Source organism: Oncorhynchus kisutch, linkage group LG23, assembly GCF_002021735.2.
Source record: "Oncorhynchus kisutch isolate 150728-3 linkage group LG23, Okis_V2, whole genome shotgun sequence".
Taxonomy (NCBI): domain Eukaryota; kingdom Metazoa; phylum Chordata; class Actinopteri; order Salmoniformes; family Salmonidae; genus Oncorhynchus; species Oncorhynchus kisutch.
In genome coordinates this window covers 15,892,032-15,908,435 of record NC_034196.2, presented here as the reverse complement: position 1 = coordinate 15,908,435, position 16,404 = coordinate 15,892,032, and the positions used below count along the sequence as shown (strand labels likewise).

Sequence of the window (16,404 nt, the reverse complement as noted above, 5' to 3'; positions counted from 1 at the left end):
ACTCATTATTGAACCATAACTAAGAGGATGAGACAGAGTGAGAGACTGAGCTGTGAAGCTTCTTTAAACCGTGGCAACCTAGGCCTGGGCAATTCCCTCAGTACACTTCCTGCCTCCAATAAGCAGCGTCGCCTTACAAACACACTGATGACGTTAACACAATGCTCCTGCAATGTTTGTAGAGCAAAAACAACAGCCCTAGTCAACGGGCAATGCCTATCTTTGATTTATCAGCATATAGGAAAGCAGGGAGGGCAGTGAGAATGTTACTGGTGAAATACTATGTGTATTACTACATTTAATCAGGGAAATGGGCAGCGATTGATTTGTAGCCACTAGAGAATACTTACCCATTCACCTAGCTCTGCCTGGACTGGCTAGAGAGGAAGCTCTGGATGCTGTTAAAATAGAGGCTTTAGCCAGATGTGCATTTAAGAGGGAAGGATTCCAACTCATCCTTTGGCACTATGGGTGCGAGAGAGATTTTCTCACTCTTATTCTATTCATGTGAAATGGAAGAGACGGGTTAGGCCTATCACCATGTGTGTTTTGGGGGTGAGGCATTGGCCGCAATATTAAGAGAGGCCACAAAGATCCCACATCTCTGAGTGATGCCGTGATTGAAAGTATTTTTTTAGAAGCTCTGTGAATGTGTGTGTGTTTGTTGCAGAGATGTAGAAATGTTCTACAAGCAAAATAATAGATTCAAAATGTGTCTTTGATGATCACACGGAGGTGACTGGATAAGCAGGTGTATTACACACCTGTTAATGCAGGTTGATCCTACCGGCCGTGGTTTGAGGACTGAGGTAATGAGGACTGGTTGTTCCTAGTCATAACAAAGCACTCAGAACCCCACAGGTGAGATATTGTGCTCTATTCAGAACAAATTAGGCTTCTCATTCTCTTAAGCCTCAAGGTATAAGGGCATCTTCTGAGTAATAGCATAATAAAAGAGACGGTTTTCCCTGCACCTAGAAATCATCAGGGAAATGATTACATTCTCACCTATCTGTTTGGAGGAGAGTTACCAGTAGATGTCTTGCCAGTGGACTGGAATCGCATCATGACCGATGCAGTTCACACTTATAGCCAATTTATTTATTTTTGACCCCTTTTCACTCAACAGTGATAACAAACTCAATTTAAAAGCATCAAATATGTGGTTTAAATCTACAGTAAACTAACATAACCCCCACAACCCCTATTCACAGCAATGCTAGCACATGTTTTACAATAGCCTATTATACAATTACTTTTCTTGTGTGTCCTAAATTACTAAGGCAAGAGTAAAGTCACCTCACACCACGTGACTCCAGTGATTCAGGAGGACTTTAAACCTGAGCATAAATAATAAATATGAGGCTGGCATGGTAGTCAACTGCAAACACTGGCTCAGAGTACAATGAACCCACTGGTCTCTTAAAACAGGTATCCCAGTTCCCTGTTTGTCATGTCTGCGACATCAGAGCAGGTACAAGTGTCGAGGTTAGTCTAAAATAAAGACGCTCAAAAAGAACTGGCTTGTAAAATAACTTTTGAGATAGGTCAAGACTCACATGAGTCCTTGAACAGGTTAAATCCTAGACGGTTCTAGTAATAAATATTTTAAAAGCCATACAGAAGATATATAAAAAAATATATATCTTGAAGTTGTCGGGGAACAAATTGAGTACAATTTACCTGTTTTACACTAATGCAAATAAAGGCAGGTTGTATTTCCATTTAGTGCGTCAGTCTGAAGTATTCTTTCAGTAATTCCTCTAGTCCTCAGTGCAAAAGTTACAGGTGTTTCACCGTGTTATTCCCAGGTGGCAAATATGTTGTTTCAAGTTTAAACAGATTTGCTGATCCTTACTGAAATATCGAATAGTATATGCAATTTAAAGCAAATCAATGATGGCGCATTCTGCGCTGAATTCTCAAATACAATTGCTAGACGCGTTGTATATCCATCATATTTCCTCAGTAATATCCAACATGTATACGAAGATTCACGATACTCCCAATATTAGAAAGTACCCTAAAAAGCAGAGAATAACTTTCCCTGCACCTTTGATGCTCCGTAGCGAAGGTTTCTACTCTCTCACCTCTTCCCTCTTCATTGAGCCGCTTGTTTGACCAATCACCTCCCCCTCCCGCTCTCCCTCACACACGCAGGCAAGCGCTCGCACGCACGTACAATTTTAGAAAATTTTTTGAACCAATTGTGCTTTTAACTTTCCAGTCTATTTACCTTTTTAGCACGTTTGTGTGTGGTTTAAATTTGTATTTTGTAGGCCTTCTTTGAACGGAATGTTTTTTAACATTTTATTTAATTAGGCAAGTCAGTTAAGAACACGTTCTTATTTACAATGACGGCCAACCCCGACGACGCTGTGCCCATTGTGCGCTGCCCTATGGGTTTCCCAATCACCACAGGTTGTGATACAGCCAGTTGCTTTCCTGCATGGACTTAAACTAACTGATCAAATAAACAATTACACATTTGTGAAACTAGTCTGAATGAAAATGTAAAATAGGCTATACTAGAAGAAGAATTTAATAATATCCACACAAAATGTATGCTTTTTTTAATGAAAATTATATTTCCATTGGAAAAACAACTGCAGGCTATTCCAGTTTGTCTGACAGTAATGAAGCCTGGTACAAATGCATTTTAGCCCATTACCGATGACTGTAAATAATATTTCCCATTCAATTACAAAGATTTGGCCCAAATATATTTCAATAGATGATATGTGAATATTTCTTCAAGCTATTATTCCAGAACAGGGGCAGGTCATAAAAAACATTTTTCAATTGAGACCACAAGAGGGGGCACTTCGACAAATTATAGTATCAGTAAAACCTTGTTATTGCAATGTTCATAGCAAAGACCTACACTGACTGTACAAAACACCTTCCTAATATTGAGTTGCGTCAAGTTGGCTGGATGTCATTTGGGTGGTGGACACGGGAAATTGTTGAGTGAAAAACCCAGAAGCGTTGCAGTTCTTGACACAAACCAGTTACCCTGGCACCTACACCCCACTCAAAGGCACATAAATATTTTGTCTTACCCATTCACCCTCTGAATGGCACAAACACAATCCATGCCTCAATTGTCTCAAGGCTTAAGTCATTCTTTAACCTGTCTCCTCCCCTTCATCTACACTGATTGAAGTGGATTTAACACGTGACATCAATAAATGGATCGTAGCTTTCACCTGGTCAGTCTGTCATGAAAAGTTCAGGTGTTTATAATGTCATGTACACTCAGTGTATACGCTTACGAGCTACTTGCAGCTTAAAATCTTGAAAACAAAAGGACATTCAAACAAGACCAAATGAGGTGCATTAGTGCAATCTAGCAAGACGCTCTATGTATCCTGCGGAGAAGTAACAAGTAGAATGTTGATCAAGAAATGGAAGTATCATTTTTCTTATTTTAATAGAAGAAAAAAAAGAAAGAAACTAAAAAATAACATATTTGTACAAAGCCATGCCATTGGATAGTTTATTTTATTATTATCATAAATCTGTAACTTAAACTGGATAGTCTCTTTTACAACCAATCACACATCTTTAGAGAGCATTACAAACAGATAGTCATGACAAATATATAACAAGCCTTGCATATCTTAAATACTCTATCAGTAATAAATACTGTTAAGTTTAAAGCCAAAGCCACAGTTGCATTGCACACGTGTTATATGCAATAAAACAAAGAGTAAAGTTAAGCCACTTGGTGATGCTGTTTCTCAGTCTGGGAGATACTCGAGGTAAATGAAACAGTCTCATGCAGCTAACAGGGGCAAAAGGGTGGCTCAGTCGTCAAAGTCTGGAATGTCATCATAGGAGTATCCGCGGTAACCCTTGGAGGCGTAGTAGGCGATTCGTAAATGGTAGAATCCAGGAAGGAACACAAGGATGCCAATGATGAGGACTGGAACTGTACGGTCCGGGTGCTGAAAAATAATTACCTATTTAGTTTATGTATCACAATCAGTGCCTGACTAACGAATTAGCCTGTGTTTCAGTATCTTTCACAGAGAGGCGCGCACACACAGATACAGGCACTCTATCCATCAAATTACAATTTGGCACATATGCATCATACAACACCACAACCCTGACAAGGCAAGGCTGTAAGAGGAAGTTCTACGTAGGCATACTGACCCCCACATGGCCAGTCAACACACACAGCATTTATTCTCCAAGTGATGTCACACTAGAGGGAGTGTGCTAGAAATGGACACTGATGACCACATACAGTACTACATGTTTCATGGCATGCAATGATATAAATCGGTTTTAATTTAGGGGTTTGTTTTTGATGTTATGCGCACACACAGTTGAGATGAGAACTCTTGAAATATCTGGAATTGAATGGTCACTGATCTACATGGGTGTGGAATGTGAAATGCACAGACACCCAGGAAAGGATTACACGTCAAGCTCAATCAGCCAGGTGCTGGAGGAGGAGGAACCTAGGAGACCTGATACATTGATCCCCTTTAGGATGTTCCTGAAGAGGAAAGCAATGAAAAACCTGCCATTGTCATTTACAATTACATTATAGCATTGTACAGTGCATGACTTAGGATGGAATAAGTGCAGGAGCTGTCTTTTTCCAAGTCGGTCCATTAGACTATGTCCACCAAAATTCACAAATGACATTATACTATAGAGACCTCTGATTATTCACTGTTAATGGTTCATACATATTTTTCATGACTATATCCTACATGAAAAAGTAAGCATTTTGAATGGAAAGCTGCTGTGTGATCCCATGTAGACCTACCACCTCCTGCCGTTTTGCCACTTAGCACCCCACATAGATCTGCACTGTTAGTCACACATTGTCAGCATGTGGTCAACCCTCCATCTGGAGAGCTCCTGGGTGTGCAGGCTTGGCTTTTTCAACATTACAAACAAATACTTCATTCCTTCATTCAACAAATCAGGGATCAAATGGATAAGGTATGCTACTTCAAAACAATGTATCTAACTATACATGTTTATGCACAGCAAGTTATTTGTCAATTAAACTATTCTTAGAATATGTTTTACGTTGTCATAATTACATGGCTACTGTGTAGAGGGGAATCCCATCTTTTATTTAGGCTCTACAGTGCTGGTGGAAAGGCAACAATGAAATAAATGATTAGTTAGCTATAGTTAACTGCTACAAGTTATGTTTTGAATTGGTGATCTAGTTAGTCTGTCTGTCATGTTATACTTGCTGCTGAAATGTCGCTCTCTGTCTCCACGGGCAATAGCCCACTGGCACACACGCAGCACCACAGACAGGCACTGAAGGGTCATTCCAATAAGGGCTCCCGAGTGGCACAGCGGTCTAAGGCACTGCATTGCAGTACTAGAGGCGTCACTACAGACCCTGGTTCGATACCGGGCTGTATCACAACCAGCCGTGATCAGGAGTCCCATAGGGCAGCGCACAATTGGCCCAGCGTCGTCTAGGTTCGGGGAGGGTTTGGATGGGGTAGGCCGTCATTGTAAATAAGATGTTCTTTTAACTGACTTGCCCAGTTAAATAAAGGCTATGTCATTTTTTTTATTGATTGATCATATTTAAGTGTGTTTTCATGAATTACATGAACAATTATGAAATAAATTTCCATGACCTTACAAACCCTCATATGACAACTTGGAACAGAGCATCATGCCATTCAGCCTGGCACATTTTCAATCTGCGCAATCTCAAACAGCCTACTGTCGCTCACAGATTCACAGACTAGCGGCAAATACACTTGAACAAAGCGGAATCAGGAAATGAATTCCCACTCTTCATTGCTATTCAATGAAGATCCTGCCTTCATTCCACTTTGATCAACCTTTTTTTGCCTCAGTGTGTGAATCTGGGCCAGCGATAGATTACTTTGTTTCTATAGAGGAGCCGGACAAAGTCATCACATAATACTGTAGTACTGTAGGTGATGTTGCTGCTGATTGTTTCTTTCAAGCCAGGATATCAGCCCGCCAAAAGGGCACTGTTGTTTTATGTAGTCAAGCTACTGCAATGACGTCATATACACTACATGGCCAAAGGTATGTGGACACCACTTCAAATGAGTGGATTCGGCTAATTCAGCCATACCCTTACCTGTTTCAGCATGACAAAGCAAGGTCCATACAGAAACAGTTTGTCGATATTGGTGTGGAAGAACTTGACTGGCCTGCACAGAGCCCCGACCTAAACCCCCTCGAACACCTTTGGGATGAATTGGAACACCGACTGCGAGCCAGGGCCAATCGCCCAACATCAGTGCCCGACCTCACTAATGCCCGTGGCTGAATGGAAGCAAGTCCCCGCAGCAATGTTCCAACATCTAGTGGAAAGCCACTGAAGAACAAAAGGGGGGACCAACTCCATATTAATGGCCATGATTTTGTAATGAGATGTTTGACGAGCAGGTGCCCTCGTACTTTTGGCTATGTAGTGTACGTATGTCTGTGAGCTACTCACCGAAACTTCTATGGATCCTGCAAGGAGAAGCGCACCGATTACAATAAGTAAGGAGCCAATCAGGAAGAGGAATGTAGCCAGGGCAATAGCCTTGTAGGGAACTTTGGGAGGGCTTTTCTTGAACTGTTTGGTATAAAAGGTCAAAAGATAGGATTCATAATAACCAAGACAACCACAGGTTACAATGATATGTGATATGACAGAGATGACTCCAAAAAGGCTCAACTATAGGTGGTTGGGAGGTTAGAGAGATATGCATGCAATGCAACATCCAGTTGTCTGTGTCTCACCTGCAAGTCAATGTAGCCATCCTCATCGCCAGCTAGTCTTGAGTACTTAACTTTGTTACTGGATACCCCACCAGCAGCAACAGCGCTGCGTGCAGGCATCATTACAAGACGGGAGCTGTGTCAGGAAGGAGAAGGCGACAACTTGAATGGCATTCAAATAACATGGAAACTCATATAGACCATATAACTTAGTGTCCAGAAAGCGATATATGAATAGCTAGTTATAACTTACATAAGTAGCTATAGCTAGATAAGTACTGTACAGACAGAGTAACTAGCTAGTCGCTACAGGCACACAACTTGGAGGCTAGGCACTGCACAACAGAGGTGTATTCATTAAGCCGACTCTGTTGCAAAACGTTTTGCATCAGAAACGGTTTATTACTCCAAACAGAAAACGTTTTGCAATGGAAACGAGTTTATTGGACAAATTCAAGTAGGTCCCTCCCCGTTTCAAATCAAATGTATTTGTCACCTGCTTCGTAAAAAACTGATGTGGTAGAACAGTGAAATACTTAATTACGTGCTCTTCCCAACAATGCAGAGAAATAAAATAGAGAACTAATATGAAAGTAAAATACGTAATTATAAATACACGAGTAACGATAACTTGGCTATATATGGGTACCATAGGTAATTGAGGTATACTGTATATGTACATAACTAGGAATAAAATAACAGTAGCAGCAGCGTATGTGATGACGAGTAAAAAACATTTTTTTAAAGGTTGTGCAAAGCATTTACTCTGTTTGCTTCAGTTTGGTACTTAAAACGGTTTCCGTTGCAAGACGTAATGATTACAACCGAGGCCCTGGTTTCCCGATAGCGATGGAACTCGCTTACGAGTGTTTTAAAGATGCATCATTCCTACAAAGTCCGAAGATATAACACCCAACATTTCCCAAAACACCACGCAGAGAACGTTCGCTATAAGTGCCTCGTTGAGGCACGTGTCGATACTGATAGTGTCGAAAGAAATGTAACGCTGCTCTCGGATCAGCTTTCCCCATTTAAATCTTACACTAACATTATAATTATTCCACAATGAAAGTTATCACCTATGGCTGCACATATTGAGGCTATTCTAATTCTTACATCATAATAATGTACTAAATTATGATTTGCCAAATTGTGCACATTAGGCTACACATCATGAATATATTGAGACAATTTAGACAGTAAGTAGCTAAATATAAAAGAAATTGAGTCAAACTTTAAATACATTGCAATATGATTGAAATATGCCTATAGTCTAATGTTTAGTCTAATATTTTAATGCAGTCATCAGTTTTCATTTGAATCATATTTTTATACGTCTTCGTTTGTATCAATTGCAAAAGACATTGTCAGCTTTGTATTTGTAGTCAACTTCGTTCTGAAGATATCGGTGGTTACAGAAAGGCAGAGAAACCATGTGATTTTATGTTTAGCGGAGATCTTCTGTGTATTAAGTGACGCGGGAGGACAAAAATGGAAGGTTACGCATGTAACCACAGTTGTGTGAGCTATATGGATCACTCCAATATATTGATATTTACTCCCGTGTACACCGGTGTCACAGCTAGGGTCCACCCCTATACGTAGACCCCATGGCCGCGACACGTTCTCTACATCATTTTGAGGCACTGTAGCACTGTAGAGGATTGGAGTGATCCATATAGCTCACATAACCATGGCTACATAAGTAACCTTCGTTATGTTTCACTATATTGGATCACTCCAATATATATTGGTATACCCGTACCAGATTAGTCGGTGCTAGAGGGACCTGGCCAGCCAGCGGCAAAGTCCCAGAGTGGGACTAAACCGCAGGGGCTGTCAATGTGTGTGTGTGTGTGTGTGTGGGGGCCACAGTCCCCCGAAAGGGAGGCGATGCCCAGGACTGCTGAACCAACCAACTAGTCCTGCTGAATCAACCCAATACTACCTAGCAAAGGTGCAAGAGGAAGCCCAGCTGGCCACAACACAGATCTCAGCGAGGGGCACTCCTCTCAGTAGAGCCAAGGACGCAGCCACACCTCGTGTTGAATGTGCCACCACAGACTGGCATGCCAGCCAGGCAGTACGCTGTTGTAATCGTGTCCACGATCCAGTGAGAGCCTCTGCTTTGATAGCCCAGACCCCAGGACTCTCTCACCATAGCAGACAAAGAGCTGGTCTGTTGTTCTCACTTGTCCAGGAGTGAGGAGATCTCCAGCCGCAGGGTTTTCAAGGGGTCAGCCACCGTGGTGACACGAAGGCCCCTGAAGGACGGGGGCCGGCACCAGAATTGGTACCCCTCGAGCATTGTGGACAACACCCAGGGGGACTCCACACCCTCATCCCACTTCGCCCTTTGAGACCGAGAGAAGCGGCCGAGGGTGTGTCAGGGGTCCTGCCTCTCCTCTGGCGCCCTGAGCGCCTGCGTCTCCCAGGCATGTCCCTATATGGCAGTGACGGTTAACACCATCACACCTGTCACAAAGGGAAGCCATAAGCTCAGCCAAACCAACAAGGCCATGAAGCAGGGGTCTGGCGCCCTGGGAGAGCTTATGTCGTGACCCGCTTGGAGGAATAGGAACCCAGTAAGGGATATATTACCCAGTACAGTACCTCTGCAAAAACCGGGGAAGACCCTTGTGGGAAAAACGGGCTGTTGTTTCACCGCACGCTGTGCACCTCCCCGCTTTCGTCTCTTAGCACGAGGCGACTGGGCAGGAGAGGGACCCCACCGTTGTTCGGGTGCAGGTGGGTGGCGACGGCCCGTCTGCCTTGGACCCAGGGCGGCGGCATGAATCATCTCAGGGTCTGCCGGTCCCTATGAACCTTATCAGTCTGCTCTAGAATGTCATCAGCCCTCGGGTGATGGGGTGAGTGGCAAATGTGCTCTGGAGAGCTGGCAGTCGCGATTGGGCCAGCCAGAGATGGCGCCGGGAGGTAACCACCTGCACCGTAGCCCGTCCGTTGGTGCAGGCCACATCCCTCTGGAGCAGGGAAAGCAGGCAAGACACCTTGATCACGTCCTGGAGGAGCTCCTATGTGCCCTCCTGCAGCCGGGAAAACAGAATCTGCAGGTAGGCCTGCAGCATCAGTTGGTAAGGCGGCCAAGGGAGCAGAGGGACCCATATGTGGCTTTCAAGTCCGCATCAAAGACTCTGGGGGGGTCCCGCCTTCAGTCGCGGGTTCCGCCCTGAAAGAGGCCCAACTCCCCTGCAAGGCCTCGCAGAACTCAGCAGAGATAGGGACAGATGGAGTCATCGCTATCCACCAGTTGATGTCCAGTGCAGTGGTTACCCAAGTGAGTAGGCTCCTCATAGCCTCGAGCCGCTGGGGGCGATGAAGCCCCGTTTCCGGCTTCTGATGGCCTGTCAGCCTGGTAGCCCCGCTCATGGTGAACAGTGCCACCACCGGCCCCCAGGAACAGCCTATTACTGGTCAACAGGGAACAGTTGTCATTGCCATCGAAGCTATCAACCTCCTGACGCAGGAAATGTACCCTCCATTCAATGTGGTCCCGGCCGATTCATGCCCCCGTCCAGGACTGGCAACAGATGGGCTCTACCTGCAGTGGCTCCGGCAATGCTTCCTGGGAGGGGTACTGGGCCCAGCAGAGGGACTAGCTCGCTGCCGCACCACTCCTATTGGATGGAGCTCGCCCCAGCCTGAGCCCGGCTGACCCACCCACCCACCCACTCCCGCATGGCCTCCAATTGTGCCAGGTGCAGGCACCACACAAAACAGGCATCCAGTAGGGAGCTCCACCGCTCTCTCCTATGCGGATCTCCAGAGGGGATGGCACAATCACAAAGGGAAGCCATAAACTCAGCCAAAACAACGAAGCAGGGGTCCAACACCCTGGGAGAGCTATGTCCGCTTGGAGGAATGATAAATTATCCAGTACCTCTGCAAACACAGGGAGAAACAGGCAGACAAAAAAAACAGCAAACAGGTAATGGATTTAATTTATTCGTTTTATGCCAACTGCAATACTACCTAGCCGGTTTAATATCCAAGCAGTAAAAACAGCACCATATGGAGTTACACCCGTTAAGAAACCCGTCTCAATGTAGTGGAAATCCCACCACGACAATCGCACACTGCAAGGGAAAGAACAAGTACAAACCCTGCAGGATAATTAGCAGAGAACCCGCGCAGCATTACATCAATTCACAACACACACATAGAACAAGCCAGTCTGCAAGTTGTGTAGGGTAAATTCAAGTTTGTGGCAGCAAGTTCCACCACTATATTAATGCACACGGAGTCGTAGTGAAACGCTAAAGAAACACAAGCACGACAAACCACCGGCGGAAGATACAGATCAACCGCGTGCAGCGAGTCGAGCACTCAGGAGGGGCTGGCCATGTGGCCAGCTGCAAACAGCCAGTGAGTATACTTCCACGCTAGATATTACACTGATCAGTGACTTACCAAGCGAAATTCTGAAAGTTTCTTCCTCAAAACATACGGACGTCCGCCGAGAAAATTAAAGAGAACGTGTGTCGCGGCCATGGGGTCGGACACAGGTGTACGCTGTTGTAAATCTGTAAATTCTCACCTCGGATGTAACCCAATATAGTGAAAACATAACATCTAACGCATTTAGCTGTTCTACGAATGGCCTGAGATTACGAGCATTTTCTAGTACAACGTTAATAACGATGGTTTTGTGAAACAGCTCGGAGATTTAACGATGCTACTACTAAGATGCTTTCGATTAATTTAGCCTTTAAAATGTTTTTGGGAAACTGGGCCGTGTTATTGACAGTTACGTTATCTAGCTACATTCACAGGGGGTGTATTCATCACGGAAACCGTTTATCAATTAATAACCAAACGGAAGCAAACAGAGCAAAAACGGTTGTTTCTATTCGACAAAATTCAGGTAGGCCCCTCCCCGTTTCGTTTGCTTCCGTTTAATAAACGGTTTATAACCGAATCGGCGGTATACACCCCTGATGAGCTGGCATAGTTTGCTAGCTAAATAAACATTACCTCTCACCTGTATTACTGCTGGACGCAAAATAATAAGTGACATCAACGTAATACTATTTTCCCAAATAAATGCTCATTTCGCGATAGTGATAGACTTTTCAAATAGCTACAGTGTTTTGTTCACTTGTTTTCTATCTACAGAACTTCACCAAGCCCTCTGTCTGCTTCCTTGTTTTCCCGTATTCGTGGCTGCGCGCGCAAGAATTGGTCAACTAACATACAGCCTTCTATGGTTCACAGACCGTCTCGAGCGGCCATATTGGTAAGGGCAGAGTAAATAGACTGGTAGGCATGCTACCCCTGGCTCCTCTTTATACAATTCGTGGTATAATAAGCAATATGGCAAACAAAACTGAATTACTTTTGTAATAACTTGGGTGACTAACCCTACATGTTTTTTTCCTAACTCTAATATGTAATATATTATATGAATATAACAAAATAAGTATTCACTCACTATCAGCTTGTTAAAATGGTAGCTGTTATGAAAACCTCTACATGCATTGGTGATCTCCAAACCAATTAATTGGTTTGAAATGCTATACAGACACCTTAACTTTCCTGCCTGAGAAATGGAAATAAATCATTTTTGCACCTACAAAAACGTACAACACAGAAAATGACTTACAGTTGTACAGTTGGATAATTAAATGTATGATAAGTAATCATGGCCCCTTATGCTAATTGAAATCGGACCTGGATATTTTGATTGATTAGGAGACAAATATAATATAATAGCATAAATCGTTATATTTGGTTGTATTACTATATGGTTATGAACCATCTCTGATAATAGCAAACTAAACTAAATCAAATCAAATGTTATTTATCACATGCAGCAAATACAACTGGCTTAGACTATACAGTGAAATGCTTGCTTACAAACCTTTCCAAACGATGCAAAAATAATCATACAAACAGTCCAGGATCCAGTTGCAGAGGGAGGGGTTCAGTCCCAGGCTCCTAGCTTTGCCTGATGCTATAGTACAGTAGATGCTTCAATTCAATAACATTAGCAGTCAGCTCAAATGTAGAGATGCAAGAAGCCATATGAGTGGCTACTAATCTACACGTCCACTCTAATGAGGTGCAGAATTCAATTAGAATCGACACAATTTCTTTGAAACACTAACATGGCTATTGTAGTTAAAAGAAAGAAAAAAACAATACCATTCAGTTGATGGATTTATGTGTGTTTGTCTTGCTAGTTCATATAATTTACTCCCTTTATAATATTCTTGTTTTTCTGATGGAATCAATTTTAGTCTGTGGTGAGTGTTAGAAGAGGGGTACAATCGATTTCACAGCTAAGCTATTAGATGCCGTCATTTTGCTGTCCTGCATAGTGAGTGGATGTACCGTAAGGCTGGTTCAGTACTAAGCTGGCTGCATGGAATGATGGTTGATTGTTTTTTTTCTCATGTTGATGTGTGTTGCATTATATTATAGTATTGTGTTTATATATTTGTTTTTTTTATTTGAAATTCAGTTTAGTTTGTTAGTTTTCAGATAAACTTGACTTGTTTTTATTTACTTCAATTTTATAACATTTATATATCGGTTAAAAAATATTACTTAGCTTTAGTTTCAGTTTTATTCTTAGGGACAGAAAGTAGCCTATGCGTGGGAGGCTAGGAGCCATGTACAATGCATTCGGAAAGTTGTCAAACCCCTTTATTTAATTGATTAGACATGATTTGGAAAGGCACACACATATCTATATAAGGTCCAAAAAGCTGACAGTGCATTTCAGCGCAAAAACCAAGCCATAGGAATTGTCCGTAGAGCTCTGAGACAGGATTGTGTCAAGGCACAGATCTGGGGAAGGGTACCAAACATTTTCTGCAGCATTGGTCCCCAAGAACACAGGGGCCTCCATCATTCTTAAATGGAAGAAGTTTGGAACCACCAAGACTCTTCCTACAGCTGGCTGCCCAGCCAAACTGAGCTTGAGAAGGGTCATGGTCAGGGAGATGACAAAGAACCTGATGGTCACTCAGACCGAGCTCCAGAGTTCCTCTGTGGAGACGGGAGAACCTTCCTGGAGGACAAATGTCTTTGAGGCACTCCAACAATCAGGCCTTTATGGTAGAGTGGCCAGACGGATGCCACTCTTAAGTAAAAGGCACATGACAGCCCAGTTGGAGTTTGCCAAAAGGCACCTAAAGACTCTGAAACGATGAGAAACAAGATTCTCTGGTCTGATGAAACCAAGATTGAATTATTTGACTTGAATGCCAAGCATCACACCTGGAGGAAACCTGGCACAACCAATACGGTGAAGGATGGTGGTGGCAGCATCATGCTGTGGGGATGTTTTTCAGCGGCAGGGTCTGGGAGACTAGCCAGGATCGAGGGAAAGATGAACGGAGCAAAGTACAGTGAGAACCTTAATTAAAACCTGCACTCAGGACCTCAGACTGGGGCGAAGGTTCACCTTCCAACAGGACAACGACCCTAAGCACACAGCCAAGACAACGCAGGAGTGGCTTCGGGACAAGTCTCTGAATGTCCTTGAGTGGCCCAGCCAGATCCTAGACTTGAACCCAAAGCGATGCTCCCCATCCAATCTGACAGATATTGAGAGGATCTGCAAAGAACAATGGGAGAAACTGCCCAAATACAGGTGTGCCAAGCTTGTAGCGTCATATCCAAGAAGACTCGAGACTGTAATCGCTGTCTGTAAAACTAGTTTTTGCTTTGTCATTACAGGGCATTATGTGTAGATTTGATGAGGAAAAAATACTATTTAATCAATTTTACAATGCACTGTATATGTTGTATAGTTTTTGGAGAATTCACTTCTTGCCACTGTGGGGCAGTAATGCATATGGTGATGGGTCAGGTAATAGGTTAGGTTAAGTTTAAAGGTAGACTCCGCAAGATGATGTAGATGCACAAACAACCAGGAGAGTTGAAGTGCGAGGCTAAACTTCTCATCTGTTTTGGTCCCGTAGCTACTACGTTGTGGGAGTGTGAAGTGCACATGCACAGATACTCTGTCACTGTGTGAGAGCAAAGTCTTGCATTGTGCTCCTCTCAAAAATGATGTGATCGAAGGTCATGAAGGTTTGACTGCAGTCGACTGCAAGTTTTTGCAGTTGGCCTTTACCAAATTCATCCTGCAGCCATCGCCTGTATTGTAGGGTGCTCTTTTGTCAACCAATCATTAGGGTGTTTTTGTTTGACCCATGTGAACGTGACCAAAGAAACAGAAACCCATTTGTATACAGTTATCATGACGTTGCCCTCTTTGGGTATAGCAAGCCCCATCCCCCTCTCCTTGCCTCCTTCAACTAGGCTGATGTGGTCAGAGAGAGGTCGTAAATTCCTGAGGAGAAGACCCTGCCACATGGCCACACAGTATAAGAGGCAGAGTACATTTTCCTAGGGAACAAAGGAATTTCTTCCACCTCACAGAACTTGAGGTACGAACGAATTTCATGTTCCGGAGAAAGTATAAAAGATCGGTGAAGAATCCAGCTACGAACTGGTCCGTTTATTGCAACTTGGGGAAGCTCATGGGAGACGTGTGGCCACATTATCATAACGCTGTTTATATAATAGCCTCAGATATGAGGTTTACACCTAATTGTTGTATAAGATGAATGAGTGAGTAATGATACTGTTTGTAAAATTGTGTAATATGATTTTGGACTGTTTAATGAAGGAAAATCCAATTCCCTTTGGATTTGAACTAAATCAGAGAATCGCCCCTGAGCCCAGTTAGGGTCAGGCATCCTGGGACAGCCCCTTTTCTGCAATTCTGAATAAAACTATCAAACTATCACCAGACCATGTTTCTCTCAATCACGGGAGTACAAAGGTTGCAGACCATTGCTGAATCTTTTAACCATACCACGGGGTATGGTCTTAGACTATCGATACCGGCAGAATAAGAACAAGTCTTTGATATTAATTACTAGTTTGCAGCTAGGAATTCGGTATCATTGAACGCGAAGAACGACAACCGCCGAAACATCCATTTTATAACGAATGAAGGAATGTCACTCTGAACTACCCACTATAACCACAACCGAGAGAGAGAGGGAGAGAGATGGACAATTCTACAAAAGAAACAAACTTTTCACCAGCGATCAAGACGACACACTGAGCGTAAATATATCTATTGATTGCAATTGTTCCCGAAGGAGTGAGCGTTCATGTGTAAAGGATTATCATTTCAATTGTTATAATTATCAACTCTGTAGTGACTTCTCAGCTGACCCCCACTCCCCGTTTTGTCCACCAAGCCGCGATGCCGGTTTAGCCCACTAGGGCACATTCCCTTATCATTTCATGTAACCATATTTACTGTGTTTGTTTATGCATTTCTGTGAATTACTTAGTTAGTAATAAATCGTGCAGATAACCAACAATTTACGACATTTGGAATGAGACTAACGTGAGGTAAAGTAAATAACTCATTAATCAGAAGACTATGGATCAGATATGAAAATATCTGAAAAGTTATTTTAGGAAATTATAATATATACATACAAATGGATATATACATACAAATGTGATATTTGAGGGTCTATCTCACTAATGATTGTTCAATGTGGACACATAATATTAAATTATGATTACAGTTTTTGTTTGATACGGGGGTTAGTTACATGCTTATTTCAACATTATAAAGAAAACATTTAATAAACAATTGCAACA

General features: G+C 42.9%; 2 protein-coding genes across 4 annotated transcripts in view; both read right to left on the bottom strand.

Annotated features, from left to right (window-relative positions):
* Nucleotides 1-2,104, bottom strand: part of igsf9a (immunoglobulin superfamily, member 9a) — a 34,667-nt gene extending 32,563 nt beyond the window's left edge. For both annotated transcript variants that reach the window (XM_020458112.2, XM_020458113.2), the window contains exon 1: nt 1,684-2,104. The gene's annotated coding sequence lies outside the window, so the exon portion shown is untranslated. The remainder of the gene's footprint in view (nt 1-1,683) is intronic.
* A 1,381-nt stretch (nt 2,105-3,485) lies between these two features.
* Nucleotides 3,486-11,933, bottom strand: tmem230a (transmembrane protein 230a). 2 transcript variants are annotated; one of them, XM_020458080.2, is made up of 4 exons: nt 11,744-11,933; nt 6,763-6,877; nt 6,473-6,595; nt 3,486-3,950 (listed from the first exon to the last, which is right to left on the bottom strand). In XM_020458080.2, exons 2-4 carry the CDS (start codon nt 6,862-6,864, stop codon nt 3,810-3,812), a joined length of 366 nt encoding a protein of 121 aa, XP_020313669.1. In that variant the 5' UTR covers nt 6,865-6,877; nt 11,744-11,933; the 3' UTR covers nt 3,486-3,809. The 2 variants fall into 2 exon arrangements, with proteins under 2 accessions (XP_020313669.1, XP_020313670.1); XM_020458081.2 differs by lacking the exon at nt 11,744-11,933 and adding an exon at nt 11,173-11,578.
* Between the last annotated feature and the right edge of the window lie 4,471 nt (nt 11,934-16,404).

Excerpts from the sequence above, each read along its gene's own strand:
- tmem230a (XM_020458080.2), bottom strand. The coding sequence starts at position 6,864 with ATGATGCCTGCACGCAGCGCTGTTGCTGCTGGTGGGGTATCCAGTAAC. Across the intron at positions 6,596-6,762 it reads ATGGCTACATTGACTTGCAG|TTCAAGAAAAGCCCTCCCAA; the intron begins GTGAGACACAGA and ends TATACCAAACAG. Across the intron at positions 3,951-6,472 it reads CAGGATCCATAGAAGTTTCG|CACCCGGACCGTACAGTTCC; the intron begins GTGAGTAGCTCA and ends ATTATTTTTCAG.